The 15,732-nt window shown below is 38.0% G+C and overlaps 1 protein-coding gene across 2 annotated transcripts in view; it reads right to left on the bottom strand.

Moving 5' to 3' along the window:
• PPAT (phosphoribosyl pyrophosphate amidotransferase) overlaps nt 1-15,732 on the bottom strand; it is a 33,620-nt gene that overhangs the window by 3,520 nt on the left and 14,368 nt on the right. The window contains exons 2-10 of one of the 2 annotated variants that reach the window (XM_016207478.2): nt 8,459-8,525; nt 7,449-7,655; nt 5,384-5,496; nt 5,144-5,289; nt 4,451-4,523; nt 3,775-3,926; nt 3,263-3,390; nt 2,127-2,348; nt 380-500 (exon numbers count right to left, since the gene is read on the bottom strand). In XM_016207478.2, the coding sequence (XP_016062964.1) occupies nt 380-500; nt 2,127-2,348; nt 3,263-3,390; nt 3,775-3,926; nt 4,451-4,523; nt 5,144-5,289; nt 5,384-5,496; nt 7,449-7,655; nt 8,459-8,525 (1,229 nt within the window). The remainder of the gene's footprint in view (nt 1-379; nt 501-2,126; nt 2,349-3,262; nt 3,391-3,774; nt 3,927-4,450; nt 4,524-5,143; nt 5,290-5,383; nt 5,497-7,448; nt 7,656-8,458; nt 8,526-15,732) is intronic. The other variant, XM_016207485.2, reaches the window with a different exon arrangement.

Raw genomic sequence — 15,732 nt, 5'->3', positions numbered from 1 at the left:
AAGCTCTTCATTTTATTTGTATCCACATCCAAATGTTTCTACTAGAATCTGTGGTGAAACTGTTTTTATTTCTTCTTGGGATATGACCTTTGGGAGGCTTTAACTAATATGCATGCAGTTTCCTCTACCTGGAAATCCTTTCATCCATTTTCTCTCGTCGCACCTTGATCCAGCCTCCAACACAGCACTGTATGTGGTGTATACAGACACCAGGCACTGTCACCATTCAGAATCCTGTTCAGTATCTCCTCAGCATACTCAACCTCTACTTTTAACCAGTATTTAATACCTTTTTATTAAAAGTGTAAAGATCAATAAGCTTTGGGTTTTCTGTTAATAAATGAATAAATATGAAGTTTATAGAAACTTTAATACCTACCTAGATATTCGGCAAGATGTTCAAATTCTGGTTTATTGGCAATAAGCTCTTCTTTTGTTGGTATGTTTATACCCATGAAACATGGGTATCTAATCGGTGGTGAAGCTACTCGAATGTGTACCTGGGAAAGAGATCATTTCACACATTCATTATTTTGGCATTCACTGTAAAAATAATTACATAAAAATCTTTCACTGACAAACACAACATAAAATTGTCTTATAGAATATTTAATAACAACATATGGGAAATAAAGCAAACTGCAAAATTTCTTTTTTTTTAATTTGTTTAGTGATTTTTATAGAGAGAGAGACATTGCTTTTTGTTGTTCCACTAATTTATGCATTCATTGGTTGACTCGTTGTGCCCTGATCAGAGATGGAACCCGCAACCATGGCACATCGGGATGATGCTCTAACCAACTGAACTACCCAGCCAGGGTTGCGAACTACAAAATTTTTTTCATTGAATATTAGACAAAAAAGAATCCTGGGAAATAATATGGTATACATACAGAACTCCAGGGTTCAACCCAAACTACTTTTAGAGTCCATTCATTAACAAAGAATCCTACTTGAATAGCCCTGCTCTAGATTCCAAAGTGTCCTGGACAAAAACTTCCAAATGTCAGCCACCCATAAAGGAGGATTCCTTTCACAGAGCTGCCCATTGTTTCCTTCTGTCACCTATTAACGGTACGTTTCTTTCTTCTGTTCTATTTCTCATCATTTAATGACTTTATTTTCCTAGGGCCACCTCCATTTTTCTCGTAACACTTAAATGGCCCTTTTGCCTACCTTTTAATTTACTTTTTTAAAAAGGAAAAATAACCAAATATCAGGATATAACAAAAACCTTCCTATTCTACAAAGAGTCATTTTTTGTCTTATTATTATTTTCTGCCTTTTGTCAGGTACATATATATGGCTGTAATCAGTGTCCACATTCAATTTTACCAATCTTATAACGGCAAAGATTTTCCCAAGTTATGCAGTGTGCCTTATAGTTTTTAATGGTTGCATCGTATTTCATCATACAGATCAATTTACTAAATTATTTCCTACTGGTAGATATATATGTATAAGCCATTCCTACTTTTGTTTTTGTCCATTCTTTTTTACTTCTGTAAGAGATGTTGAATTTACTTTATATCTCTTTTTATTATATAATTTTCAAAAAATTCCAGATTATCATAATCATAATCACAGTCATAAAACAGGATGCAAAATCATAATCTTTGAAGCTTCCTAAATATACCGTGATACTGCTTTCCATACCACTTTCTCCTACAATAGATTTTATTTTTAAATCGGTATCTCACTTCTGTAATATGAATTACTGAAATATTTAGAACTAGAATAAGCTTTGAGATTTAAAAATTTAACCTAGTGTGTCAAATTTATTACACTAGGGTTGGTTCTACATCTTCAAAAAAGGAAAGTAATCAATACTATAAAAATTTAAAAAGTACTGTATTGTGTGGCTTTTGCTAGTTTTAAATTAATTTTTCAAAATTTTAAGCTTTTATATTGAGCTTTTTTAATCTATTACTTTAGAATGTAGTTTAAGGATGGTCATTATATGTTTTCCACATTGCTACAGTTACTCCTAAACACCCTTAATTAGAAAAATGTCAATTTATTACACTGAACTATGCATGTTCATTCGCTGTCCTGAATTGCAATTTTTATGCCAGTATCACACTGTAAATTATTGGTGCTTTTGGATATGGTTTAATATTACTTACCTCTTTTGCACCAGATTCTTTGAGCAATTTGATTATGGGTGAGATAGTATTGCCTCTCACAATCGAATCATCTATAAGAACAATTCTTTTGCCTTTAAAGTTGTCTGATAATACTCCAAATTTTTTTGCAACACCAAGTTGTCTTAGCCTCATGTTTGGCTGAATGAAGGTTCTTCCTACATACCGATTTTTACATAGCACCTCCACATATGGAAGCCCACACTGAGAATAAATAAAAGAATAGTGAGCAGCAATGTACATAAAACTTTAGGTCTGTTTTCTTAGGTCATCCTTTAACATGTACATAAACATTTTAAATGTGGTTGTTATTCTGAACTCCATTATGAGATCACAATTTTCCTTCACTATGTAAGGGAAAAGACAAAAAGAAAAATCACTGCAATTAAAATATACTTCGTGGGAAAACAAATTCATTTTGCTAGAATTTGTAATGCTTCTCTCTTAAATATTATTTCTCTATATTGGAAAAGAACACTAAGCATGTGAAGAAATGTCAAAGAATAAATTACTATCAGAAAAACCAACATATTTAAATGGCTTTATCATCACCCATGCTCAATAAGAAACAAATATATAAGTGGCTTGTGAGGGAACTTTAAGAAGTAGGCTTTAATAATAAGTAAATATTACCACTAATGTCTATATGTATTCATGATGTTATCTTTTTAAAATGAAAATCATTCTCATAGTCTTCAGGTGAACCTTTTTGTGGACTCCACTAAAATAGTACCATGGAATGAAAAGGCTGGAAAATAAGTAACGTGTGAAGGAACCAACATTTTCTTTTTACTTACAATAAACTAATGAGTTTCTCTTTTTATTTTATTATTTTAAAATGTTTTTATTGATTTTAGAGAGAGAGGGAGAGGGAGAGATAAAACATCTATGAGAGAAATATCATTGATCAGCTGCCTCCTGCATGCCCCCTAGTGGGGATTGAGCCTGCAAGCAGCGCAAGTGCCCTGACTGAGAATAGAACGGGTGACCTCTTGGTGCATGGGACGATGCTCACACAACTGAGCCACACCAGCTGGGCAATAAGTTTCTCTTTATATGCAAGGATTTCTAATTCTACTGCTAGAACAATTCACTGAGTATTAACTAAGAGAAAATACCTTTCCAGCGTAACCAAGAGCAGCAGGCGTAGCAGATTCTGGAACAGTGCTAACCAAATCTGCATCCACAGGTGCTTCAATTGCCAGCTGCTGACCACACCGGTATCTTACTGTGTAAACCATTTGGTCTGGAATGTTTGAAAAAAGAAATAGATTATTTTTAAGTAGCATAATAGAGCATAATATCACTATTCTAAGAAACTAGCTTGTTAGAACTCTACAGATTTGGTATAAAAAGAAAACCACACATACAAAACCACTAAAATGGAAATACATAAACTGGGGAATTCATTATTTTTTAAAAAGTGACCTTCATGCATATCTATCTGAAAATGATAATCCTTACTCCTAAAAGGAGTCAGATGAAAGGAAAAAATTGTGATCTTACGACTTGTAGGCTCTGTGTCATATCCACAATGTACAACTATGTGCCTTCAAAGAGCCAAGTACGTGTATGCCTTTGTGCAATGAGATAAATACCACATTTATACTGATAAAGATATTTTACTTACCCTCAAATATACTATCTGGTCTAGCAAAATAAACATATTCAAAGATACAAAAAGCCATTGGGTTTCCTTCAGACCTTGGTATAATATCAAGAGTTTGAACATTGTGTCTGGATATTTCCACAATTTCTCCAGGCAAGACTTCACGGTAATATCTTAGAAAACAATGTTAAAGAAAGACTTTAAATAAACTAGTCCTTAAAGCTGATAATAATATCTATTATACAGTACACACAGAGTCCCTTCTCTAATAAAGAAAAAATGGTTCAATTTAATATAAAGTCTAGAAATGGCTTAAAAAATCAACAATATTCCTCTAGCAGTAATTTCTGTAAATCTGTTACCACTAAATTCAAACTTAGAATTAAAAGAGAATTTAAAAGCCCTAAGTTTTATTGATTTTTGAAAGAATAAAGGCTTTATAAAGAGAACATTTTTATCGTGGCTTAAATTTCTTGAGAGTTCTTCCTTTCTGAAATACGTCTCATGGCATTTTGAAAGCAAGATTCTAGTTTCAGAATTAGAAGGTATTATGGGAACATTAAAGTCAGTTAACTGCTGAGCACCATGTACAAAAACCCCTGCATTTATAAATATGTCTTCTAGGACACATCAAAAGAAGTTTCATGTGAAAATTTTATTGATGTGGAAAAACCTAATATACTAAGATAAAACTTACCTTGCACCAATAGATAAAAAGCTACAAGATTCTGAAGACACCACCCATCCTTCTGTTTCTAAAGATTTTTTCCCTGTAAATCACAGGACAACCAATTCAGTTAATGCTTTCAAGAAATTTTAGAAGAAGTTACCTATTTCAAGACAATTAAACACCAAATAGATAAATAATAGAAAATCCATAGAATGTCCATTTCTAAGACTTGAAGAGCACATGGATCTTCATTTGACTTGAGCCAAATACAAAAATGAATGATCCCAGGCCCTGGCCAGGTGGCTCAGTTGGTTGGAGCATCATCCCTCATACCAAAAGGCTGCAGGTTCAATTAATTCCCAGTCAGGGCACATATCTCCAGATTCCTTCAAACACTGCGATTTCATGGCCCAAACAAGACATTTGATAAGTCAGAAATACAGTCAAGTGAAATCATACTACACAAATGAAAAAGCTGTGCAAAGGATACGAATAGACAATTCAGACAGGAAAAAATAATATATTTAAGGAATGTCCCTTAAATATATTAAAAGTGGCTCATCCTCAGAAATACTCAAGGAAATGCACTTTAAAAATAAGTATGTTTTTCACCTAGCCACTTCTTACTCATAAGCTTCCTATATACCTAAGGATTTCAGGGTGTGCCAACAGAACAATGACTTGGAAATACATTATGAAATTATATCTGAAGTTCATTACCTTTACTGTTTATATCAGATACAGGAATAAGACGACCAATGCATAGAGGACGATTTCCATAAGGATCTCGTACTGCATAAATAACATCTCTGTGCATTATAAGTAGAGAGTATGCTGTGGGCGCTTCCTTCATTAAGTTTTTAATCCTAAAATTAAATAATTGAATGAATAATTTCATTTATAAACACATGCTAGGCAAAGCTCTCATTATCAGAGCAGTGAGCTTAAATTTACAATTACCTTGCTACCCAGTCTGGGGTGTCATCTTGTTCCTGAGGAGGGGTATATGCCAGTAACTGGGTAATCATTTCGCTATCAGAACTTGTTGACAGACCAATACCATGGCGCAGAAGCTATTTAGAAGGCAGAAAAGTATAATCATTAGAAAGGAAGCTCCACTGCACCCCTCAGCCATAGCCCACCATAACAGGAAGAGATAAGGCACTGTGTGGATGATGGGTTATGAAAATCCTCCCTTCTGTTAATGGTATGTGTATGTAACAACAGAGAACAGTTGCTGGACACAGTGGGAAGTCTCTGAAGGTTTTCAAGCAGGAAAAAAAGTGATTTAGGAAGTGTTTAGAAAAGCTTTTGAAAAGCTGAATTTGAAGGAATGTAGAGCTGCAAGGGGGAGGGGAGAGCTGGGAAGGCATAGGATTTGGGAATGTGGTTCTAAATTTCTTAGCCCCTGACACTTCTGACAAATACGACACATTCCCGTAAGAGGGGCATAGTATAGCGGGGACTTTCAAGCCAGATTTGCTGGCTCACTGATTTTCACAGATAGAATAGAAGAAAGGGATCAACTATATTGAACAATTATGTGTAGAAGATTTAATAAAAATTGGTTGAGTACACTCTGGATGATTACGAGGTTCTGAGAAAGACTGACCAGGACAAGGGCATCACCACTGTCGTGCAGAGGCTGAGTTTAAACAAAGACAATACATGCCCAGCCGGGTGTGGCTCAGTGGTTGAGCATCGACCTAGGATCCAGGAGACAGTGGTTCAATTCCCAGTCAGGGCACATGCCTGGGTTTCGGGCTCATCCCCAGTAGGGGGCGTGCAGGAGGCAACTGATCAATGACTCTCATCATTGATGTTTCTATTCTCTCTTCCTCTCCCTTCCTCTCTCTGAAATCAATAAAGATATATTTTTTAAAATAAAAAAGACAATACAGAACATTTTCGGTAGGCAGCTGAATGTGCAGAGATGAAGTCCAGCATCTGGGTTAAGGGGTTATGTCTAGTAATAATGATGTAGGTATTGAATTCAACTTTTAGTGGTTATCTCTAAGTGGTGAGTTTTTTTTAATTAATTTTATTTCATATTTATACTTTTCTGATTATCTGAATTTAAATTATTTTTTAAAATTCAGGGACAGAAAAGCATACATATTATTATTGTTATATTGAATGCCAGAGCTAAGAACAGAGCAGGAAGGACAAAGGTCTGGGGAATAACTTAAGCTAGAACCGAAAATAGAAGGAAGAGTGGTACAGAAACTTGGGTTCTAAATATTTTCCACCTGCCAGTTCACTATCATTCTATTTCTATAACTATTTATCCCATATGAAATGCCTGGTTCTAGAATGCTAAGGAGATAATGGAGTGTGTGAGAGAGTGTGTGTGTGTAAACTATTATTAATTACCACCTAAGGTTTTTCTTTCTGAGGTTACCAAATCAAGATTATTGGAATCTAAAGAAACCTGGCATTAATTAATGAATGGCAAGAATAGATGAAGAAGAAGCTACCAGAAATATAAAAATACCAGGTACTTACACAAAAGGGTGGAGGGATGATGGATGAAGGGATAGCCACAATTAAAATAGCTCCAAAAACCACAATATAAACAAAATAGAATATAACTCGTTGCCCTTTTCTCAGGCTGTTTCCTTAACTGTTTCCAAATCACTTTTTCTTACATTTATCATCTGCAAATTTATATTCCATTTTCTTCTTTTAACATAGGGACAAAGCTAAAGTGATAGCAAGAGTCCATAAACCCTAATTTGTGCTGCTGATAGCAACCATAAATCAAATTTTCCAAGTCTCTAAAGCACTGCATCAGAATCACCTAAGGAGCTTATTAAATGCAGGCTCAGCACCCCCACCACAGACTCTGGGTTGATATCTTGGAATCTGTAATTATAACAACTACTCCAGGTAATTATAGGTGTTCTTTGCAGTTAGGTAACAGGTGGCAACAATTAGAAAATGTCCTTTACCAAGATCCTCAATAACTTCTTTTCATTAATTTATCCCAACCATGAAAAAGCATTTAAAGAGAAAAACCACTTACCTTTTTCCTTAATCGAGCAGCATTGACCAATTCGCCATTATGTGCCACAGCTATTTTCCCATGAAGTGTTTCAACAACAAAGGGCTGACAGTTTTCTAATTCACAGTTTCCTGTAGTGGCGTACCTTGTGTGTCCAATTCCAAGATTTGAAGTATATAATTTCTTCAAATTGTCTTCAGTAAAGACATGATTTATAAGACCCATTCCCTTGCAAAGTCAAAGTAAAAGCTCATCTTAGAAAAAAAGAGACTAGTGGGCTAGTGAGTAGAGGCTTTAATAAGCTGCTGTTCAGGCACTCCCAAATTAAACAATGCAGTTCACTTAATTTCTCTGTGCTTCAGAAGTCTAATCTTAAAAAAGAAAAATAACCTAATAATAAGAAGTGTAAAGCATTAAAAAAAATTTAGGTGAAATTCACATAATAAACTAACCATAACCATTCAGTGACATTTAATACCTTCACAATGTTGAAATGCTTGTTTTATGAGATACTTTTTGTTAAAACATTGAAGGACAGGTGTATTAAGCAATAAAATTTGTCAACTATAATAAATTAAATTATTTCCATTTAAAAAATTAAAAGCAGCCCAGCTGGGTGTGGCTCAGCCATTGAGTATCAACCTAGGATCCAGGAGATCACGGTTCGATTCCTGGTTAGGGGCGTGCAGGAAGCAGCCGATCAATGATGACTCACTCATCATCGTTGTTTCTATCTCTCTCTCCCTTTCCCTTCCTCTCTAAAATCAGTAAAGATATATAATTTTTAAAAAAATAATTTAAAAAAAAATTCAAAGCATGTTGAAGTATTTAAATACATGACCTGTTTCTGTCAGTCTAGCAAACTATCACTGGGAAAAAAATGCACCCTAATTTGACAAATAGAAATGGGTGATATAAAGAGTAACTTCTATGTACAAATTATTCACATTTCCTTCTCCCACCCCCCATACACTAGTTAACATCTAGCTACTATTATCTTTATAATCAACTTTTTTAATGTTTAAATATACCTTGTGTATTCTGTATGTTGGTACTGAATCCCCATCACTGGTGACAATACCAGCACTCTCCTGACCCCTGTGAATATAAAAAAGTATCAACTTCAATTTACCCCATTGATAAGGTTAATAAACTATGAAACATCCTTTTCATAAAAGAATTGATGAATTCAGTCTGACAGCACATTAAATGCTACTAGTACTAGTCACTTCTATTCATGACAATGATTAGCAGTAAGAGATGAATGATATTGTCTGACTTCTAACTAACATGCCAGGCACTGTCCTGAACATTTACATGAATGATCTAACTTATTAGGCTTTCACAGCCATCCTATGAAGTAGGTACCATGATTACCATTACCATTTCATAGGTGAGGACACTAAAGAAAAGGAAGTTAAATAACTTGCCCAATGCCACACACAGAGTGGAAGCATAGCCAGGATTAGAACACAGACAATCTGACTCCAGAACTTGTGCTTCTAACCTCTGTCCTGTGGGACCTCTAACTAAGGTGAGTGTGTAGATGAGTATATAGATATAAATGAAAATCTCCAAATAACATAGTAGGTAAAATGCTTAGTTGTGGTACTGGAATTATAAGCAAAATTAATTAATTTTGATTTTGCTTTCCTGCACTTCCCAAACTTTCTCCAGCAAATAACACTTTTGTTATCAGAAAAAAATGTTGCTTTTAAAATCCTATGCTGATCAGGCAATCTGTATCTCATTTCCTGTGTTAGTATTTTTAGGTGATGATACATAAAAGCCAAAAGCTGGTCTGGAGGTAGCACATAGCAAGGCTTAGAGGATCTGCACCACTGTGGAGTACAAACTCAAAATGAAAAAATAAAGCTCCATTGCTCAACACTTTTTAATAATTCTCAACAAGAGATATAAATACTAGATGTTTATTAACAAAATTTTATTCCAAAGAATATATATCAACATAGAAATACAAAGTAAATCTCTACTATATCTCTATGCATACATTAATACATTGATCTATTTAGTAAAAAGAATCTTTTTCAAAATTACATATTAGGCATTTTTTTAAAATATGTTTTTATTTATTTTTAGAGAGAGAAAAGGAGAGGGAGAAGGGAGGGAGAGATAGAAACATCAATGATAGGGAAGCATGGATTGGCTGCCTCCTGCACAAGCCCTACTGGGAATTGAGCCCGAAACCCTGGCATGTGCCCTGACAGGGAATGGAACCAGCAACCTCCGGTACATGGCTCGACACACAACCACTAAGCCACACCAGCCGGGCAGTTTAGGCATTTTAAATAACAAGAAAAACTACAACATTAAATGTCTTGCAGCCCAGCCGGGCGTGGCTCGGCAGCTGAGCATTGACCTAGGATCCAGGTGATCCGGGTTCAATTCCTGGTCAGGGCACATGCCCGGGTTGTGGGCTTAAGGCAGCCGATCAATGACTCTCTCATCATTGATGTTTCTATCTCTCCCTCTCCTTCCCTCTCTCTGAAATCAATAGATATATTTAAAAAATAAATGTCTTGCAAAGTAAAAAAATAAAGATGGAAATTACTTTATTAAACTATCAATGCATTAAATACTATGCTGAAAATAGATATGCATCATATAATATACCCTAACAGACTGAATAATCTGTGACTTAGGATTTCTTTATTTAGTGGTCTTTAAGTTGATGCTAGAAGACCAAGAGATTCACATCAGAAGAAAAATAACGTTAGCCATAAACCTTAAGGCAGAAAGAACCTCTGCCAACCATTTCCAGATCAATTTTTTAAAAATCAATAATCATTTAGTAAAACATTAAATTGTGTAAGAAGTTGTTAAACAAAATGGTATTTAAAAAATAAAAAATGGACCCAGCCAGTGTAGCTCACCGGTAGAGTGTTGACCCCTGAACCAGGAGGTTTCTTCTTTTTTGCTTGACTTTTAATGAGAAACTAATGAAAATTACTGGTCAAGGAACGTGGCTGGGTTTCGGGCTCAATCCCCAGCACAGGGCTTGCAGGAGGCAGTGGATCGATGATTCTCTCTTATCATTGATGTTTCTAACTCTCTCCCTCTCCCTCTCTCTGAAATCAATAAAAAACATTTTTTTTAAAAAACAGTTTTCTTTTTCTTTTGTCTCAAGGATAATTTTTCTTTAAAAGCTGAAATGAATACCGTTTAGAATCATTTAAATCCTGGCTTCTTTTATCACAAAGCCTGCTTATGGCAGTTTCTCAAGTTACTCCCCTCAGGCAGCTTGAACCAGTTAAACTAGATGGGTTGACTCTTTGAGCTTATTGAAAATGAGCTATCTGGTTTCCCATGAAACAAAGCCAGGGCTAGAAACAGTGAATCATTTCCAGGTCACTTTTAACATGGAGGGTGGAGCAGGAAAGCACTGGACTGAGGAAGGGGTTAAAGCTTTGCTAAGTGTCTGGGCAGAAAAAAATATACGAAAACAACCTGATGGACTACAGAAATAAAGGAATATTTATTTACATTGCTAAAAGGCTGCAAGCACTAGGAGTATACAGAGATTGGCAACAGTGCCGGGTACAGGACAAAAATCTCACACACGAGTACAGAACAGTTACATATGCTCTCAGCTCTGGAGACAGCTCTAAAACTATGGAATTCTTCCATGATTTAAATGGAATCCTGCAGTGTGAACCTGCCATTCAGTTAAAAGGGAGATGCGAATGGCAGATGCCTGGCAACGATGAGCCAAAGTCCAGCCCCAGAAACGACTGAAGGTACAGGACATGGAGGAAGAGGGCGCGCACGCTACGCCCCACAGGCTCAGCAGGCCTGCACGGTGGCCGAAACGCAGAGACCTCAACAGCCACAAAGGATGGTCTGAAATGGAAACCTTTTAACGAAAACAGTTTATGGTATGTAGTCATGTCCTACGCTGGTATCTTCCCTGGCAAAGGTAAATTTTTACCTTAACTAAGTCTGTTGATTGTCTTTTTGCATCTACAATAATACATCATTGGAATGTCAAAGTAATTTTCCTTTTTTTGGCCCATCAAAGCACAGGCAACGCTCTGCAGAGACCACAAATCCCCTCATTGTTATTAATTGTTCACTGTTAACTATCCTGCACCCACCTAAGTAAAAGAAGTGTGTCCATCATTTTACTTTTTATCCAACCCCAGAGGTTCCTGTGCTTTGCTTTCTCTGCCTCCCTAATCTATCACCAAGGTGACCCACATCCGTCTCCTCGTTTGTAATGTATAAAACAAAGCGCAAAACTGCCATTCTCTGGAGCTTTATCTCAATCTGTTGAGGTTTTGGCTTCCCTGCGATTGTCCACAGTTTGGCTCAAACTCACAAAAATTCTTCACAGGTCTGAATGATTTCTTATGTTAACAAGGAAAAGTACTGATGGGCACTTATAATTTCCAAAGATTGAGCACCTGAATTAATCTGAAATATAATTATATTACTTATAAAATTGTAGAACACATATCCTTATGTAAGCAGGGATTTAAGGTTTTTTCCTTAGGCTTCTTTCTCCTAGGCCTTTGCACCCTGCACTCCCCTTGATCCCTGACTGAAGCAATTAAGGAGGTGGTCCAGCTGTGAATGGGTTAAGATATCACCTTATCAAGACGAAGATGCATGTCCTGCATGTCTGAGACCAAGATGCAAGGCTGGGCTGACCTAACAATAAGTCAAGGTATCACCTTATCAAGACATCGCCAGGCGACCAAGATCAGAAGATTGACTTCCAGGACTGCACGTAGCTGCATTCCATTCCCAGCCTCAGTTTGCCCCATATAACCCGATCCCTCAGGCCACTTCTTAAGACAGGTTTTGGATGCTCGTATGCTCCCTGTCGTCTTGCTCCGTCAACAAATGCCTTATATGATTCACCCCTGCCTCTGTTGAATTGGAAACAGTGACACGCAGCCCAAACCCCACCGGGGTTTCCCGTATTTTGGGAACTATGCCGGGACCCTCCCCTGAGCCCTAAGGTAAGCCCCTTCGGGGACTGCCAAAGGACTCGGGGTGGTTGCTGGACTTGGGAGACTTCGTGCAAGCACCTGTAGAAACTCCATAGCAGCTGCCAAGTTTTAACTCGGGGACTTTCCTTCAGCGCTTACGAGCTTTCCCAGTCGCCTTCGCTGTTGGTTGAATCGGCGTTCTGTTTATGTGCCTGTTCCAATCTGATCTGTAAATCCCAGGCATTGTAAGGGAGGAGTGGCATATTTAAGGTATCTTCTGTTTCTGTTGTTTGTGGGTGCTGTATAACTTGAAAAGCATGGGAAATGCACTGGCAACCCCACCTGGCAGCCCGTTGGGCCACATTCTGGTTGACTTAACGCTTCTGTGCCCTGTAAGGAGGGGTATCTGTCTGTAGTCCCGTCTGGGGTGAGCTTGGCCAGCTCCTGGTTGCAAGCAGCCTCTCTTGGTCCTTGCCTGGTCTCTGTACCCAAGCCTGATCAGCTTAGGGTCTAGACATAGCCCTGTGTGGTGCAGGGTACTGGGTCTGGTGTTCTGTCTGGCTGTGCACGGTAGGCCACAAGTGGTTGTCTGTTGTATGCTGTCTGTCGTGAGCATTTGTAAATATTATATATTAGGGTAGTTTTTGCCTCGTGTAACCTTGCCTATAATCTTGCTTAAAATTTGTTTAAAGATGGGAGCATATTCCACATTGCCGGAGTCCCCAGCTGAACCCAGCTGGGGAGGAGGAGGGGATTACAGGAACTTGCCGCTCTGCTCTCAAGGCATCAGCGGCCTGAAATGCTTAACTAGTTTGAGTTTTGTCTGTCTGTCCGCAATGTGACTTTGTCTTTTTAGGGACTTGGTTTGCTCTATGTTGTTTGTGTTCACTGGGAATCCTGTCTGCTGTTTGGGCTTTGCGCCGCAGCTTAGATGAAAGGTCTTCTGCTCTGCTGGGTTAGTGTGAGATAAAGATGCTAAGGCTACTGTCCCAGTCCCTCCTTTTGAGAGTACTCATTTACTTCAAGAGTTTTGTTTGTTTTAAAATAGGATATGATCTCTTCTTATGTACAAGATTGTATAGTATTATATTCTACTCAGAAAGAAAAAATATGGGAAATCTTTTTAAACCCCCTAAGTTTTCTCCCAGAAGGGTCAGAGGTGTGGGAATGCCCTCAGGCGGGGGGCGGGGGGCACAACCACTCTGTAAAGAAGGGAAAAACGGTATTTTCACTTTAAGGCCACTTGAGGTTTGGGAGTTACAAAATTTGCCAAGAAAATGCCTTGGGAAATAATAACTGGCTTTAAAATCTCTGGATGTCACCAGAAAGCCTCAAGAAAATGAAGGCTGACTCTGAAGCCAATAGGAGCACCTTGGAGTAAGCCTGGTACACCTTGATTGGTCATATGGTTCGTGGCAGTCTTTCCAGGTAAGGGAAGAAGGTTGCTTTCCTGGGAGATGGCAAGGAAAGAACCTCAGGACACTTGGGGGACCTCAAAAACTTGAAGAATTCACCCAAGTCTATAGGTATTGCAGGCAAAACCTGATGGCAACTAGGTAGCTTGGCTTCTTTGCCTTGAGGGAATAATTAAAGCTCAATCATGAGATTCCAGCAAAGCACATTTTAAAAAGCCTATATGGTCAAGTGCTATTCTTATTGGGTTCATACAAACAATCAGGCCAAATTGAAACTGAGTAATACAGTAAAGAGATTGGTCTTAATTCTGCTCTTTAATAAAATGAGAGTGATTTTAGGGGGAAAAATAGTTTCAATAGGGAAATATTAAAACTGAATTTTTGTTTTGTTTTGATTTTCCTTCCACCAGACCATTTGTCATAGTTCTTGTCGTTCTAGCTTTGCCCCAATAATACTAAAATTTATAACAGTTTGTCTCCACCAGGTTACAAGCCCTACTCATACTCAGGGAAAACCACCTCTAGGTACCACCGCCACCTCCTTTTGTGCCCAGGCCTCACTGTCCCTCTCACAGAGAGCAAGGATCTGAAGGAAAACGTCACCCCCTTTCAGCAGGAAGTAGCTACAAGAGACTCTAAGCCCCTCTTCTCTGAAATAATGCAGAGCCAAGATCCTTGAGGGGGATGTAGTAGGCAGGCAGACATGAGCACAGCAAGGACAAGAGGCCAGGTACAGAAGGTCGTCAGGGTGGAAAGCCCCAGGTGCCTAGCAAGGAACAATTGCAGGGTAGGGTGGGACCTCCCCACCAGGATGGCGTATCTTAGCATATCACTGGTCATGTGGTTTGGACTCCCTGACCTTTCCTCAGTAGAGATAATATCTAGGCCTCAGGAAAGGTTGAGATCCAAAACTATGCCAGGAGACTCATCTGCATTGGAACCAGATGCTACCAATTGCCCTGTTGTTGAAAGGGATCGTACTATGTTTTCTATTAAAGTAGTGTGTGTGTGTGAGTGTGTGTGTGTGTGTTTCCATAAGAGAATGTGCATACTTTACAGGATGTCCAGGAAACTCTTTGTCTTTGAAGAATCAGCAGCAACTGAACTGTTCAAAAGAAAATTCTTCTATATGGGCATGTTCGCCTTCCCTCTGGTTGGTTCCTGCTCTGTGGTTTAAAAGCATTTTCTTATGTACCTATGACTAGTGCTGGAGGCCGTTGCACAATTGGACAACTGACTTGTAATATTGCCACAGAAGCCTCATCCTCAGTGAGTGCGCCCTGAGCTCATTCGAGATGAAAACTGCAATGGTGAAGTCCATCTGTTTAGCCAGGCTGAATATATCTCTATGGCTGTATTTGTCACCCCAGTGACGGTAGGATTATCAAATGCTGAAGTAACTAATTTGGTCTGTGCTATGGTAAAAGCTCTGAATTCTACCTCCCAAGCTATAGCAGCTATAGGTCAGGAACTAGGGCAAGTAAGAGAAGCCATCCTAGAAAATCAAGCTGCTTTTGATCACTTATTACTCAGACACAATCCAGGGTGTGAAGATTTTAAGGGTAATATTAATCTAACTGATAACTCTGAACTCACAGAGCATAAGTTACAGAAAGTCCAAGATACTCTTTCCCATGTTAAACAAAGAGAAGTCTTCTTTACTAAGGAATTTGCTGCTCTTACTTCTTGGCTACCCAGCTGGGCTGGCATAAAGGAAGCCTTCCTCATTTTTTGTTCTTTATTATGATTTGTCTAATATCTTCTTGTTGTATTCAGTGTATACCCCTCTTTTCTAGTGCATGTCAATTCATAAGACCTAGAAGAGGTAATCGCCGTGTGGCAGAAGCAAAGATTTTAGCATTGCAGCAAAATGATAGATTTAAGAGTAAGATTTAGTATAGTGTAAGGTTGATAGCTATCAACGAATTTACCTAA

Source organism: Miniopterus natalensis, chromosome 1 (assembly GCF_054644295.1).
Source record: "Miniopterus natalensis isolate mMinNat1 chromosome 1, mMinNat1.hap1, whole genome shotgun sequence".
In the NCBI taxonomy this organism is placed as follows: Eukaryota; Metazoa; Chordata; class Mammalia; order Chiroptera; family Miniopteridae; genus Miniopterus; species Miniopterus natalensis.
Note: the sequence above shows the minus strand (reverse complement) of the source record. Positions and strands in the feature narration are given on the sequence as shown.